This window comes from Odocoileus virginianus, chromosome 4, assembly GCF_023699985.2.
Source record: "Odocoileus virginianus isolate 20LAN1187 ecotype Illinois chromosome 4, Ovbor_1.2, whole genome shotgun sequence".
Taxonomy (NCBI): domain Eukaryota; kingdom Metazoa; phylum Chordata; class Mammalia; order Artiodactyla; family Cervidae; genus Odocoileus; species Odocoileus virginianus.
The window spans coordinates 55,940,002-55,955,549 of NC_069677.1; the positions used below are offsets into that span (position 1 = coordinate 55,940,002).

Consider the following 15,548-nt stretch of genomic DNA (forward strand, 5'->3'; position numbering starts at 1 on the left):
ACCTACAGTTAAGAAGGGAAATGTAAATTTCTAAAACACAGTGCTAGGTTCAAGTCACTTGACAACCAAAGTTGCGCAGCTAAGAACATAAACAAGTGGCGCTTACTAGGTGCTTACCATATGCACCATGAGAAGTGGAGTCTATCACTAAGGCCACCGTACAAACAGAATGATCGCTGGCTGTGTGCCAAGTCACGTCAGTCATGCCCAACTCTCTGCAACCCTGTGGACTATAGCCTGCCAGGCTCCAGGCAGGAATACCAGAGTGGGCTGCCCAGTAACCAGGCTGGAGCCATCCAACCACTCTCCTGCAAAGCCAGGATCCACATCCACATCTGAACTGGCCTCAGAGTTGTGACACCCTACAAAGGCCAAATTTTTCAACTTGAGGATTGTCTAAGGTAAATATGATATTACAATTGCCAAGCTTTTAAAATCAGTTAGAGGATACTCCCACAAACCAATATGCCCATATCAACATGGAGAACTGTTCATGACAATTACACAGGTTTTTCCCTCCTTTTCCCAAAATTACATCTCACACATGCGTGTTCAGCTACCTGACATCAAATGGTTTTTTAAAGCAGTAGCACTCAAACTTTCTTGGTGGTCAGTGGCTGGGAGGCCGCCTGTCCCTGCAGGGGACACAGGTTCAAGCCCTGGTTCGGGAGGATCCCACACGCGGCAGAGCAACCAAGCCCGGGCGCCAGAGCTACAGAGCCTGCGAGCAGCAGCCGCCGAAGCCCGCGCACCCAGAGCCTGTCCTCCGCAACAAGAGGCCCCTGCAGCGAGCCTGCCTGCCCCGCTAGAGGAAGCCTGCACGCAGCAACAAAGACCCAGCGCATCCAAAAATAAACAACTGAAAAAAAAGACAGCACAAATAAAGAGAAACAGCGTAAGAAACAGACGCACTGGTTAAGAATGCTGCTCGGAACCATCGAGGGCGCCCACCCCTGTCCGCCCACCAGCGAGCTGGGTGCACGCTCAGACTGTTTACCCATGCTCTTAAGCTTCGGTTCCTGCACCTGTAAAGTAGGGAAGTAAAAAACAAACAAACATTGTTTAATAGGTGTCTCACTGGCCAGCGAAAATTTCTTATAGCGGTGCCTAGTGCCGAAAAAGTATCCGAGAAAAGTTTGAAGAAAAAAGGAAAACAAACCAGAGGCCCAGCCCAGTCTAAATAGATTCAACAGCAGCAAAGTCTAAGTGTCTGGCCACACCCCTTTCTCCCCTAAGTATATTATGCCCGTTACCTAATAGATTTAATTGAAGGAAGAAGAAAACGGCAGCTGTAGAACATTAGCAAGGCTTCCATTGGGCATCCAGTAGGAAGATGGGTCACTCTGAGGCTCAACAAGCTCCGGCTGAGCCATGAGCAGCACTGACAAGTGTCCAAACAGCTCGGCCCGGGGCACCTTAGTGGGAGCCAGACTTGTGGTATTTTCCGGGTTCGCTTGACTTTTGCCTCATTTGACCTCTTTATCTCGAGTCCAGGGCTTCCCAGGTGGCACAATGGTAAAGCATCTACCTACCAGTGCAGGAGATCCCCGGGTCAGGAAGATCCCTGGAGAAGGAAATGACAATCCGCCCCAGAACTCTTGCCTGCAGAATCCCATGGACCGAGGAGCCTGCTTGGCTACATACAGTCCATGGAGTCGCAGAGTCTGATACAAGTGAGCACACCTAAGTCTTGATTCCTGGTCCTTAAAAGGTGACTTCTTCAACAACATTTAAAAAAAAAAACAACCCTAAGCACTGAAATGAGCATGACCTCTCTTATAACACGGTACTCAGACACAGTGTCTGGGGAGGCGAGCTGATTCTGTCCATCTGCTTCCCTACAGAGGGTAAAGCCTCTGTGAGAATCCAGGAACGTGAAAAAGGCTGACAGGTCTAGGCTGTGCTTTATGGACTGGTGGATTGTGAGATGGGCAGAGCATGTGTGTGCAAGTGTGCAAAAGATGGGTAGAGGGCTGTGTGTGTGTGAGAGAGATGGGCGGAGGGGCATGTGTGTGCATGCACAAGATGGGTAGAGAGGGGTGTGTGTATGCACGTGTGAGATGGGTAGAGAGGTGTGTGTGTGAGAGAGAGATGAGTGGGTGGGGGGTGTATGCGTGTGTGTGATGCGTGTGTGTGAGAGATGAGTGGGTGTGTGTGTGTGCATGAGATGGGTAGAAGGGTGCGTGTGTGCGCGTGTGCATGCATGCACACCTACAGAGATCCCAAGGGATCACATTGCTTCCATCTCACTGCCTCCCTAAACCCATCGGTCAGGACAGCAGCTGGCATTTATTGAGTACCTGTCTACCAGCTATAAAATATTGAAATGTTTCATCCATAGAGTTTTGCGCAATCTTCCCATCATCAGCAGACAGAATACCCATTTCATAAACACAGAACTGAGACTCATCAAGGCAGGCGAACTGTCTGCGATGCCATCCAGGAAACACACGGACTCCGCCTCGCCGGTGGAGAGCTGTCCTGTCAGCACCCTGCCACCTGCACCTCTGCATAACCTCTCGTGCCTGAATCCCTAGTAAAACCCAACATACTGCACAGACCTCGGCTGTCCTCACACCCACAAGCCAAAGCCTTCAGAGGGGTGGCTGCTTCCCATTCGTGGTCCCAGCAGCTTTTGTACAAGCACCCGAGACACCGACTCAGTAAATGTCTCCCAAGGGCTTCCCGGGCCCCGGCGCGGTGCTCAAGGCTGATGATGTGCTGCTGAGCAGGAGGAACGCTGCCCTGGGCCTGCAGGGCCCCGCGCTTGCAGAAGGAGACACAGAACAAGCAGAGCTGGGACAGAAGAGAAACGGGGCTGAGGCCTTGCAGACCGTGCGGGCAGAGTCCTGCGGCCACACGGATGCGGAGCCGGACTGGCCCCGGAGGCCTGGACCAGAGCTGGAGGAAGGCCTGCTCTGGACTCGCCGTTCAAAAAAACCCGTGTGAACTCATCACACCTGCCCAGGGAGCGCTCTGTGAACAGCCTGGATAGAAAATAAATACAAACACGAAATACATCGGTTTGGATTTAACAGCAGAGAAGAGGAAGCGTGCGTCCGCCAGCAGCGCCGTCCACTGCAGCTGGTCCGGCCTTCGCATTACTCGGGGGAGAGGCAGCTTCCTCAGCCCCAGACAGAGAAGCGAAAGGCCGCTCCTCCTGCCTCCTTTTGACTTTCCCTTCTATCCGTGTCCTCGAGGCACCCGGAGACACAGCTGCTTCCCACTCCCCCCACACACACCACACCCAGCACAAACCAGGGGAGAAGTCACACAAAAGGAAGTGATCCGGGGGCCCTCTGTCCCCGCTGCTCAGGGGCGAGGTCAGCAACGTGACTCCTGCCTGCGGGTCACATGTGACAGGCTGTGAGGGCCTGGAGCCCTCAGGAGGCCCCCACGGCAACGTCTCGGGTGGGGACCAGTCATCTCTGCACGCAGCAGGCAGAGCAGAAGCGCTTCTGAAACGCTGAACAGACAAGGACTTGAGTAAGTGTACAAAACGTGGAGCAGGGCCTGGAAGGGGACAGGCATCTGAGCAAACACGGCCCCCCACCAACACAGATGCCGAAGCCATACTGCAAATTCTTATATATATTTCAGGAGGACCTGTCCAGTGACTCTTTCTGACAGATTACTAAGAAAAGGTGACCAATCTGAATTAAGGACTTAAAATGTAGTTTTCATCTTACTCATAAAATAGCATCGTAACCACAAAGACATCCTGCTTGGCTGGCAGAGTGATTTATGATTGGGAGAGTTCACGTACAAATTCTCACATCCAGGTTCTCCTGACAGGCTGGGTGATCAGGCGACAGTGGGTCTGTAAAACCAAGCAGAAGCTGAGACAGGGCGCCCTCCTCAGAAAGTGGGGCCCCTTCCTGGTCACCTTGGCTTCATCCTCTGGGTACCCTGTCCACGGCAGCCCACAAACCCTCACACTGCAGTGAATGCAGAGCCAAGCAGCATCCCTCTAGAGTGAGTAAACGTCAAGGATTCCGGGTGCTGTGTTTCCACCTAGGCCCTAACTCGGAAGCAGCAGCTGGGCCTCTGGGACAACGAGGCAACTGGGGGATGGTGGGGGGCTGCTGTGTAAGGGAATAATGCCCTCCATGGCCCGGCCCGGCCCCCACGGGACACTGTCCTCCCCTCAGTCTGTGACCAGTTCAACCACAGGGGCAGGACTAAGGCCTCGAACGCCTTCATCCCATGCATTACTGCTTTCAATGGACTTTCACGCAATACCGAGACCAAGGACACACAGGTCTGAACCTCAGACCCCGTGTGTCATCTAGACAGCTGGCCCTACCCCACCCCACCCAACGCAAGAGGAAGAGAACTGAATTTCCCATATCAGCAGTTCCAGAGAAAAGAGAATCCATGGGGTGAAGTTCAAGTTTCCCAAAGAGATGTGGGGAAGCGGTTCTGCAGTCAGGGGCCAAGGCACCCCTACCCACGCACGACTTGGGCAAGAGCGGACCTCAGCCGCAGGGGCTGCTCGGCTGTTCGGTCACCTGTCACGTTGTCTAAGTACTGAGACAAGTTATGCAAGCAGCAAAGGGAAAGTGTATTTTAAAGAACTGAGCTGTGTTTCTGAATCCTAACCGGACCACTGTATAGAAAGACCACGCATCAGAGAATTATAGCTTCACCACACTGGCTCTTCAAATACAATACTGATAATGACTGTTATATTACTAGCATTAACAGTAGCAACTTTTTAAGGCAAAGGGCTCATGTCTTCTTAGACAGAGCAAGGAAGTATTCAAGCTGAGGCAAGAAAGTGCATTAAGGCACAAGTCACTTGCCTGCTAGCAACTTGCTCAAAGTCACACAGCTGACCAGGGGTCAAAACAGCTCTGCACCTCACACATGAATTTCAGAAATAAATAAAATTCAGAAGTCAAGAACACAGTAAACCCTAGTGGAGAGGAAACACAGAGATGAACCACTGTTGCTTACATGCATATACACACGTACCTTGATATACACACACAAACAGATGCCAAAGTCATATTGCAAAAATTCTTGTTATAAATATTTCAGAAGGATCTGTCCAGTTAACTCTTTCTGGTAGATTATTAAGAAAAGGTGACCAGTCTGAATCACGGATTTAAAATGCAGTTTTTGTCTTACTCATAAAACAGCTCAGTAACCACAAAGCAACCACTCACACATCAAATTTTTCTGGAGTTGAGTCAACACTCAATATCATCACTCTTGAATGGGTAGCACGACGTTCCTCCCAAGGAGTCTGTGACTCGGGCAGAGCCCCGGGCACATGGTGCCCTCTAGTGGCACACGCTTCCCCACAGCCGATGTGGGAATGGTCCCTCTTTACAAGAGCTGAGAGCAGCGACCTCCAAACAACTCTCACCCGGCCGCTCAGCTCAGCTGGATTTTCTTTCGTTTTGCTTTTTTAGTAAATGCCCGCCATATACACATATTTATTTATAATTTTTATACGTTCGCTATAAAACTTAAACCAGGGTTGCTTACACTGTAAACTCTTTTTAAATGTTACCTAAATAGACATTCTAGTAATTTCTTCTCACACACATCCCTATCCCAACAGCGCATCTCAACGACCCACTCTGGAGGCAACCGTGTGAGAGACAGAACCCAGAACCTTACAGTGTGACTACTCAAAAGCATCAGACCTCATTTCTGTCCTTGGTAAGACACTCAACATTTTCTCCCTGAGAGGCTGGCTCGGTTGGGTGAGTGAGGCATATAATCCTGCAGTGGGTCAGCTCATTCATTAGCAAAGTTAAATGTCAGGCCAACCACAAACCGAAGTGGCTCTGGAGAATTTGGTAAAATTCCCTCCAGGGAGCCACGCCGTCTTGGCTCAACACTGCATGCAGGAAGCTCAGCAATCTAAAAGGACACCTTGAATGTCAGGTGTCCCTGCTGTCCCCGCAGATAGCTCACCTCTGTGAATTAAAAAGTGGCGCTAGCAGTAAAGAACCCGCCTGACAGTGCAGGAGACCTAAGAGATGCAAGTTCAACCCCTGGGTTGGGAAGATCCCCTGGAGAAGCCCATGGCAACCAACTCCAGCCTTCTTGCCTAGAGGATCCCATGGACAGAGGAGTCTGGCGGGCTACAGTCCATAGGGTCACCAAGAGTCGGACAGGACTGAAACGACTTAGCACGCATGCATGCATGTGTATTAAAAAATCTTGGCACTTTTAAAGCCTTTTATCTAATAAAAAGTCTTTATTACAAAGAGACTTTCAGGTCACCACACCAAAAGAACACAGCGATACTCTAACCTGCGTCAACAGGTAGAATCAGGCAGACGCACCATCAGTGAGCCCTACAGGAATAACTGAGGAGTTTCTACCGAGACTCTCTCATGATGAATCCGGAAACACACCTGGTCTAGACCTCACTCCGCTATCTCCTTCTCCAGGGGATCTTCCCAACTCAGGGGTCAAACCCATGTCTCCTGTGTTTCCTGCATTGATAGGCAGATTCTTTACCACTGAACCACCTGGGAAGGTATAAAGAGAGTAACCTGGAACAAATTCACATCACATGTAGGATGAAGGTTAACATAAATGGAGGATAAGGCAAAGTTTTCCGTTGTTGTTTTATCCCTGCTTCCCACCTATGCATTTTCAAAGCCTAGTACGAAAATCAAAGATCAGTTAACTATAATGTTCCTTCGTATATAAGCACAGGGAAACACAGCCGTTATTTTTTAATAACTTTAAATGGAGTATAACGTATAAAAATACTGAATCACTATGCTGTATACCTGAATCTAACTATAATCAACTATATTTCAATCAAATTAAATTGAATGTTCCTTCGAGGTGGGTACCATGTGCTAAAACTGCATTCCTAGTGCTTCCACAACTTGGATATGCTATACATGCTTTACATGCATGTAGAACCAGAGAAAACTTCTATTTCTCCCAAAATAAGGTTGAGAAAATATTACTGAAAATTCTATGTTACTAGAGTAGTTCAATAATGAGACACTTGATAGGAAAGCATAAAATAAAAATTATCTGTGATGGCTAATTTCATGTGTCAACTTGCCTAAGTTATGGTTGCCAATTTCCTGGTCAAACTCCAGTCTAGGTGTGTGTGTGTGTGTGTGTGTGTAACATTTAAATCAGTAAACTCTGAATAAAGCAGATTATCCTCCATAATGAGGGTGGAACTCATCCTATCAGTTGAAGGCTTTAAAAGAAAAGAAAAAAACAGTTTCCCTGTGTCTCCAGCCTGCGGCCTGCCCCACACATTTCATACTTGTTAACCCCTACAATCATGTGAGTCAATACATTAAAATAAACATCTCTCTCCCCTTTATATTTTTACATATATACATACACACACACACACACACACACACACACACACACACACACAATTTCCTCTATTGGTTCTGTTTCTGTAGAGAATCCTGTCTAAATAACTGTCTACAGATTTTTCAAAGACCATGACCACAAATATTAATTCACTGCTCTCTGATATGCCAAATATTAAAACACATTCCCCCTAAATTAAAGCCAAACCATTACATCATGTACAATTAGATGAAGGATATTCCACTAACACCAAGATGGTAAGTGTGATGATAAAAGGGCTAAGAAAAAATCTTCCCAACCAATATACTCAGACCAGCCCAATGGACATTTCATTTTAATAGTGGTAGGGAATTTTAGTCCAAAAGAATGATTTCACAGTGCAGATGTCTTGCAGGATATTACACTTCACAGAGAAGTGTAATTCAGTTAATTGCCAGAATTAACTGAATAAAAAGAAGAAAATATGCTAAGAAAATTAAAGGTGAAAAGAAGAAAAAAATATTAACTACCTCTTGGCTGTCTTTGTTTTGGTTTGCCCAGAAAATCTTATGATAAAGCGTCTCCATTGAATTGCTGGAATCAGTTCGGTCAAAACAGTGTCGATCCAATACCTCCAACGTGTGCAGCACCCGGCTAATGGTCACCCCTAGATGCGGAAAGCAGCAAGCAGTTAAGGAAGGCCAAACAAAACCAGAGCAGCATACTACAAAACCATCATCAGGTGGGACAAGAGGAATTGTAAGACATTATTCTTCTCAGCATAAAAGAATCACCAACAAAATCAAACCTGACGCTCTAGACAGCCCGGATCTAAAGGGCACAGACAGAAGAACGTCCCAAAACTCAGCAGGGAACTCTGTCCAAAAGCATCCTTGTTCAGACTGAGGGTGGAGTACCAAGAATCAGAAACACAGCGTAAAACCCAACATTGAAAAGCGCTCCTCCCCTTGCTGGGCTCTGTACCTGCTGTTGACTCTTGGCACTTGTCAAAAGACCACCGGACTTCCACTGCACGGCCTCTCTGCTTTATCTGCTGTTCTACCTCATAAATCCTTGCCCGAACCTGAAAGATAATCACTTCTCATTAACCTGTGCTTAGAAAGCCACGGCAGCTGTCTAAATCATGTCAGGGTTTTCCATGGAGGCAGGGCATCCCACAGTGAACCACAGTCTTGACTGCATTGTAGGAAATGCAGGCAGCTGCCCGAGAAGCACATTTTAAAATTTACAAGTGCTGACTCTATGCCAGTGTTCAATGCTAATTGCTCACAAAAATAAATGCTTACCCAAAAAAATCTTTACAAGTGAAACATTTTCAGGACATCATAGAGAAAGGTCAAAGTTCTAAAAATACCATCGTTGAGCCACTCTTCTATGTCTGAAAGCAACTAGCCATGTTTTATTAAGAAAACTGCTTGGTTTAAAAAGAAAAAAAACAGAGCTTTTATTTTAAATATTTGTCCCAGTCCTGTGGTTCAAGTTTCTTCAGTCTTTGAACCAAACAACCCAGCCCTAATAAAAATATATAATAGTTACTAAATACCCAGACTCCTAGCTCTGTAGTATATGACTCTGCTAACACACAGACTCTGATACATTAATATTAACCCTGAGTGTCGTAATCTTATACCAGAACTACCACCATAATTACCATCTGGGGGCAGAAGTCTCTGCAAGCACAGCCCAGCAAGACGTTCAGAAGAAAAGGAACAGTATGATGAACTTCTGCTGTTCACTGAGGCTACGGCCTTCCCTCTTCACCCAGAGAGATGGAGACAGAGACGGGAAGGCCCCCAAGAACCCAAGGCTGCTGCAACCAGGCTTGACCCACTGCGCCGTGATGCTGCTCAAGAGTGAACACACGCCTCAGACCACCGTTAACAGCAAGTCTACCTGCTGGTTGAAAGCCGTGTTTCCGCCCGGCATGGGGAGGCTGGAGGGGGCCACCTGCAGCAGATCCAGGGGCGAGCCCGGGTTCGCGCTCCTGCCGTCGTTCGTGGAGTAGTTCCACACCAAGGCACTTGGGCAACAGAGAGTAACAGTCTGAAATAAAGTGGTAAGAGTCAGATGTTTAGAGGGAGGAAGAAAGTATCACAAAAGCTTAAGAGCTTTAAAAAAAAAAAAAGGCATAGCTATGGACAGTTTCCAACAAGTGTGCTTAAAACATGAACGTCTTTTCTTACCCCGTTCTCAACTTTTCAAATGGTGAGACAAAAAAATTGTGACAGAATTATTCATTTGAATAGGTAAAAAATACACCTGTTGAAAAATTAAGGAATGTCATAATTTGTAAGCTCAATTCTGGCACAGCAAACCTAGGAAATTTAATAAAGATGCAATAAATTTTAAAATTGTCTCCTCAAACAATGTTTTTCATGCAATTAAAATATGTAATTTCTAAGGCTGTAAAATCTAAAAAGATTTTTATTTTTTTTTTTACCTCTCAAACAACGGTGTGATATGGAGCCTCGTAAATGCTGGCCAGGCAGCAACCCTTGTCGGGGCCTGGGAAACACACTTTTCTATAAAAGCCAGTTAGCAAATGTTTGTTAAGGCTTGCGGGCCACCTAAGGTCCCTGTTACCTACACTTCCTTTTGGCCTAAAGCCGTTTCTGTGACCAACTTACTCACACATCACAACCGCCCCAGCGGTAGGAAGCGGTGTTTCCCAACTGTTCCAAAGAGGAACGGAAGCCACAGAGCAGCTCAGCGGCTGGCCCACGGGGGTTTCAGGCCTGGAGTCACTACACTCACTGATCCTGACGATGGACCAAACGTTATAGTTCTCATTCAACCGAGCACACAGTCTGTGCTGAGCACTGTCCGGGAAGCGGCAGGGTAAGAACTGTCACCAGCCCCCATCCACACGTGGGAACCAGAGGCTCAACGTGAAAGCTACCACCCGGCAGAGCAGAGGCTACGACCGGGGCGGTAATGGCTCTGGAAAGCGTCTTCCCCACCATGCTCTTGTGCCTCTCAGCTACACCAGCTCAGAGAATGAAAGTCTTTCTGTTCTAGAATGCAAAGTTAATTATTGAAAAACTAGACTCTGAGGCCCAGGAGACATCTTCATGGAAACCAGATGAAACTCAGGCCCTGAAGCCCCCCAGCAGGGCCACTGGTCTTCACTGGCCTACACCCCACTGCCTTCCTCTTTTCGTCTCCTGTCCACGGGGAACTAGTTCCCTGCGTTCTTAATGCCAAAGCCCCCGGTATCCAGGGCACTGAGCCATCCAACAATCCTCCGCTCCTAGCCTCAGACTCCCCTCCACCAGCGTACCCTTAGCTTAGGAATACGTTCAGGCTTGCCCATCAAAAAGCAAAAAAAAAAATTTTTTTTAACCTCCACTCATCTAGCATCAAACTCTCTTTCCTTCACAGGAATGATTCTCAAATCCCCAATGTTCCTCGGCCCACACCTTAACATGACTCCTCACTATCAGTCACTGACCATCTCGGCCACTGTACTGCCAGACAGTCTCAGCCATCTCCGCATCAGACTTCTCCAACCACCTGGGCACTGAGCACCACCCACTCCCCTCGGAAGCTCCTGCAGCGCCCACAGAGGCGGTCCCGCGTGGTGGTGACGAGTGTGGACTCCGGGCCCACGGGCGCGATTCCCGGCTTCGCCTCTGGCTGCGTGCCCTGTGCCACCATCTTGTCAGTCCTGTTACAGGACTGATATCGGCTCCTGTCTCATAGGATGATTCTGAGAGCTAAATGATGCAATACACGTACATCTCAGAACAGTGCTACTGTGTTTATCATTACAACTGAATTATAACTGATGAGGCCATAACAGTCTCATCATCTTTGCTTCTGTAACAATCCTCTCCCACCTCAATCTCTCTCCAGCCTGGCCAAACCTCCCTGGTCACCTCTGGGACCTTCCCGCCTGCTATCTCTTACCTACTTGTTCCCTCAGGGCCACAGATCATCCCTCACTACTAATTCTTCAGGAGACTGCCCCCTCTCCAGGTCTTGACCAGCCAAGTGGCCCAAATCCTAAGTGGCCCTAAGTGGCCCAGTCTATGGTCTGCCCTCGTCTTCAGAATCAGACATGCAACCATCTCTTGAACATATCAACTGGAGATAAGACAATCCAAAACTGAACTTACACAGACTCCTCCAAACTGATTTTTCTCTTGTCGTTCTCTCCCCTAGCCTCCCCACTCCAAAGACCTTCCCTCTACTGCGGCCAAAACAATCTAACAAACCACACACTGGCCGTGAAACTCCCTGCATAAAACCTCCGGATGACATCCTAATTACAAGGCACTCAGAGGGTATTCTATCCCTGACCCCCAACACATCACACACTTTATGTCCCAAGAAAGCCAACCTGCCCACAAGATGACTCATCAACCCTCCAGGCCTTTCTCCACACTGTACCCTCTGCCAAGAATAGTCTACACCTTGTTCGGTTGGGCTTTTTTAAACCAATATGATAAGTGCTAGCCCGGACCACTTCCTTTAGAAAAGCTCCCTGAATTCTAGGTTGAACCAGAAGTTCCACTTCTCAAATCAGTCCCCTGAGCATCCCTCCATCAACCTTCCCTCATCTCAGCACGTGGAATCTCAAAGCCCTTTACTAAGGAGCATGACACATTAGGAGCCCAAGAAATGTGACCTGAACACTGACCTGTGAGCTCCCAGGCCTAGGACAGGGCTGTATCTCACTCTTGGTAGTACTGGCCCAGCGGCTGACATGCTCCCAGACCACACAAGCAATGATGCTGGGCAGCTAAACAGAGTCTGAGAAAACCATTCAGATCTTAAACAGAGAGAGAAGGCAACCATCTCAAGCTGCGGACTGAGGAAGCTACGTAATGCTGCATGGAGAAGCTGTCTTCCCCAAAGAACAGTAACACAGCTGACTTATTCCACGGGTTACCTCAACAATTTTTCCATCATAGAACAGCCCCAACAAAGAACTATGATAGCCATCGAGACAGAAGTGATGAATCCTCTCTCACTGTGATCCAACACAGGGATACAGGAACAGGAGACGTCCACCTATCAGTTATTCAGGCCAGGATAAAACTATAGAGTTGTGACGTGGGGGCTGAAGCATCACCCCCAAGTCCACCGTCTACTGCACGGAAGGTGGAGATAAAGCAGGAAGGGCCGAGGACTTACCTGCAACATACAACTAAGCCCATAAACCAGGGGGCCGTGCTGTGCGCAGGAGAGAAAGTCGGAGAAGGCCAGCTGCACAGGGCTCACGCCGGGGCCGGGGGGCCCGGGGCTGGGGGCCCCGATGCTCGAGCCGTTGGGGCCTATTATCACATGGGGCGAGTGGGCGGCAAGGAGGCTGGGGCTGTCGCTCAGCAGCAATGCCAGACGCCGGGCACAGAAATAGGCGAGACGACGGGACAGGTAGGCCGACTGGACAAACTCATCTGAATACTGAGGAACACAAGGACACCGGCCTTTAGTCACGTCTCCAGCTGCTCGGTGAGATAACCATTACCATCCAGGCTTCTCATCATTACAGACAAAATCAAAAGCTTTCAGAAGTACTAATACAGACCCATGCTGTCCAACAGAAATATAATGCAAGCCACACATGTGATTTTAAATTTTCTAGTATCCATGGGGGGGGGGGGGGGCGGGGGGACAGATAAAATTAAAAGAAAGATGCGTTTTATTTGGCTCACTATACCTAAATCTAAAATGCTATCATTTCCACATGTTATCAACAACAAAGGTATTAGCAAGATATTATATACCCCTTTTTCCATACCAGGTCTGAAGCCTGGTGGGCACTTTAAACAAACAGCACATTGCAATGTGAACTGGTCACAGTTCAAGGGTGCACGCGTAACGGCTGGCTAGCAGCTACTAGAGCCGGCAGCACAGTACAGATCGGGGAAGACAGATCACTGGCATGGTGTGGTCTCTGGAAGGGACTGGCTACTCTTCACTGGACACTCTCATATTGCCTGAATGGTCAAATACATGAATTACTTTTCCAGGAATTTTTCTTTAAATAAATTTCATCCAGATAGCCTAAATTTTAACACACCTTAGGACAGTCATGAAAATAGGATGTTCCCACCCCCAGGGGCTCAAAGAATATTAAAAGAATGTAGAAGATCCTCTGTATCCCTAAACAGAGATTAATGGGGTTTGTTCTCACAGAGATCTATGTGAAGGAGACAGTATTTAAAGAGCTGTTTGCTCAGCTCAGGGATGATGGAAATTCATGTGAGTGAGAATGCTTGAAAAGGACACGTGGCTAGTACAAGTGACCTTCACAACTTACACGAAAGCCTCTTATCACTTAGAGTGTTGTAGCATCAAGATCATTCCTCCTTCCATTTCAAAAAAGCCACCTCTACTTACCTCTTCATTCTTACCAGACTCATTCCTTGCCCATAAAATCAATGTACTATACCTGCAGCATTAGTGGTAGTAAGAGTTTAAGAAGATCATCATCCATTGGTCTGATCTTTTCTAACACATCCAAGATCCATGTCAAATATTCGTGCTTTTCCAGCATTCCTTCCTTAGATGAACAAAGAAAAATTACACTGATAAGGTTAAAGCAAAACCAACTAAAATTAAAAAAAAACAAAACAAAACAAAACCGCACTCTTATCTTTATGTGTAAGTGTAATTTCACTATTGTTTTCCTTGTTGCAAAGCAGTCTCATTGATGCAAGTTCAAATTCTGAAGAAAGAAAATAACTGGTGTCATTTTGCACAGTTGGTTTGGAGTTTGATTGTTTTCTTTTTTGGTTGTTTCTGCATACCTGCCTCATTCTAAATTGATAAAAATTAATTCCTACAAGAAAATTTGGAAGCATTCAGATTCTCAGGGCATGTCAAGTGCCTGGCTAGATTTCAGTGTACTAAGAACTCACGGTACGCTGCGTGCTGCAGCCCATGGGGTCCAAAAGAGCCAGACACGACTAAGTGACGAACTGAACTGATGAACTCGTACTCAGGAGGAAACTTGGCCAATGCTGATCATTACAAAGAACAAAAGCACCTATCATACCATCATCTCCAGAAGAGGCTGAAAACCCCATCAGATCCAAGGCCCTCTAGGGGCCTCTTTCACTGCCCTAAAAGGAATTTCAGATACCATAACCCACCTACAAAATATAACTTTAAAAATCAACATAATGGCCTACAAGAAGTGAAAGGAATTTATAATAAAATGACATATAAACTTCTGACATAACTACACTAAAAACAACATGCCCACAAATTTCCAAAATGTTCCACAGGGTTGGTATAGGCCCCCTTAAGATAAGCACTACTGACATTTTCATCTATTGCCTTCATATACATACATACACACACACACACACACACATACACTTCGTTATGACATTCTATGTACACATATATTTAATGGCATATTATAGCTTTATATTATGATTCACATCATAAAAGAGTCAATACAGAAACAAATGAGCTAAATGGGAAAGAAATCCAAAACAGAGAGATATATATTTGTGTGTGTGTGTGTGTGTGCGTGTGTGTGTCTGTGTGTGTGGTGTCTGTGTGTCTGTGTATGTATGTGTGTGTGTCTGTGTCTGTGTATGTGTGCATGTGTGTGTTGTCTGTGTCTGTGTGTGTCTGTGTGTCTTTGTGTATGTCTGTGTGTGTGTCTGTATGTGTGTGTCTGTGTATGTGTGTGGTTTGTGTGTGTATCTGTATGTGTGCGTGTCTGTATGTGTGCGTGTCTGTGTGTGTGTGTGTCTGTGTGTGTATGTGTGTGTGTCTGTCTGTCTGTCTGTGTGTCTGTATGTGTGTGTGTGTGTGTGTTTGTGTGAGAAGCTGATTCACTTGCTGGACTGTAGAAACAACACTGTATAAGAATCAGACTCCAATAAAATGCAAGACACACAAAGACAGAAGCGAAAAGTTACGTCTTCTGGGCAGGTCACTGAAAGGTCCATGGTCACTCTGGGAGCAATCTCAGTCAGAATGAAGCCCTACTGTGTTCCCAGCAGCTCTGATATATCTATGGACCGTATAACCAGCGGTCCACTACCATGATGATCGACAATTCACTTAAAAATACACTGCTAGGTTATTGTTTCTATATTTAAAACATAACAGTGACCCCACATTCATATCAAAGGATTCACTTATTGTTAATTTCTTTTCTTTTTTGTCTGCGCCAAGGGATCTTAGTTCCCCAACCAGGGACCACACTCGGGTCCTGGCAGTGAAGGCAGGAGTCCTACCCACTGGACCGCCAGAGAATT

At 46.9% G+C, this 15,548-nt stretch overlaps 1 protein-coding gene across 9 annotated transcripts in view; it reads right to left on the reverse strand.

Moving 5' to 3' along the window:
* The window catches only part of MED12L (mediator complex subunit 12L), a 340,418-nt gene that overhangs the window by 251,385 nt on the left and 73,485 nt on the right, over positions 1–15,548 (reverse strand). For all 9 annotated transcript variants that reach the window (XM_070466580.1, XM_020886558.2, XM_070466578.1 and 6 more), the window contains exons 6-10: positions 13,721–13,831; positions 12,460–12,729; positions 9,214–9,363; positions 8,284–8,383; positions 7,830–7,966 (exon numbers count right to left, since the gene is read on the reverse strand). In XM_070466580.1, coding sequence (XP_070322681.1) covers positions 7,830–7,966; positions 8,284–8,383; positions 9,214–9,363; positions 12,460–12,729; positions 13,721–13,831 — 768 coding nt within the window. The remainder of the gene's footprint in view (positions 1–7,829; positions 7,967–8,283; positions 8,384–9,213; positions 9,364–12,459; positions 12,730–13,720; positions 13,832–15,548) is intronic.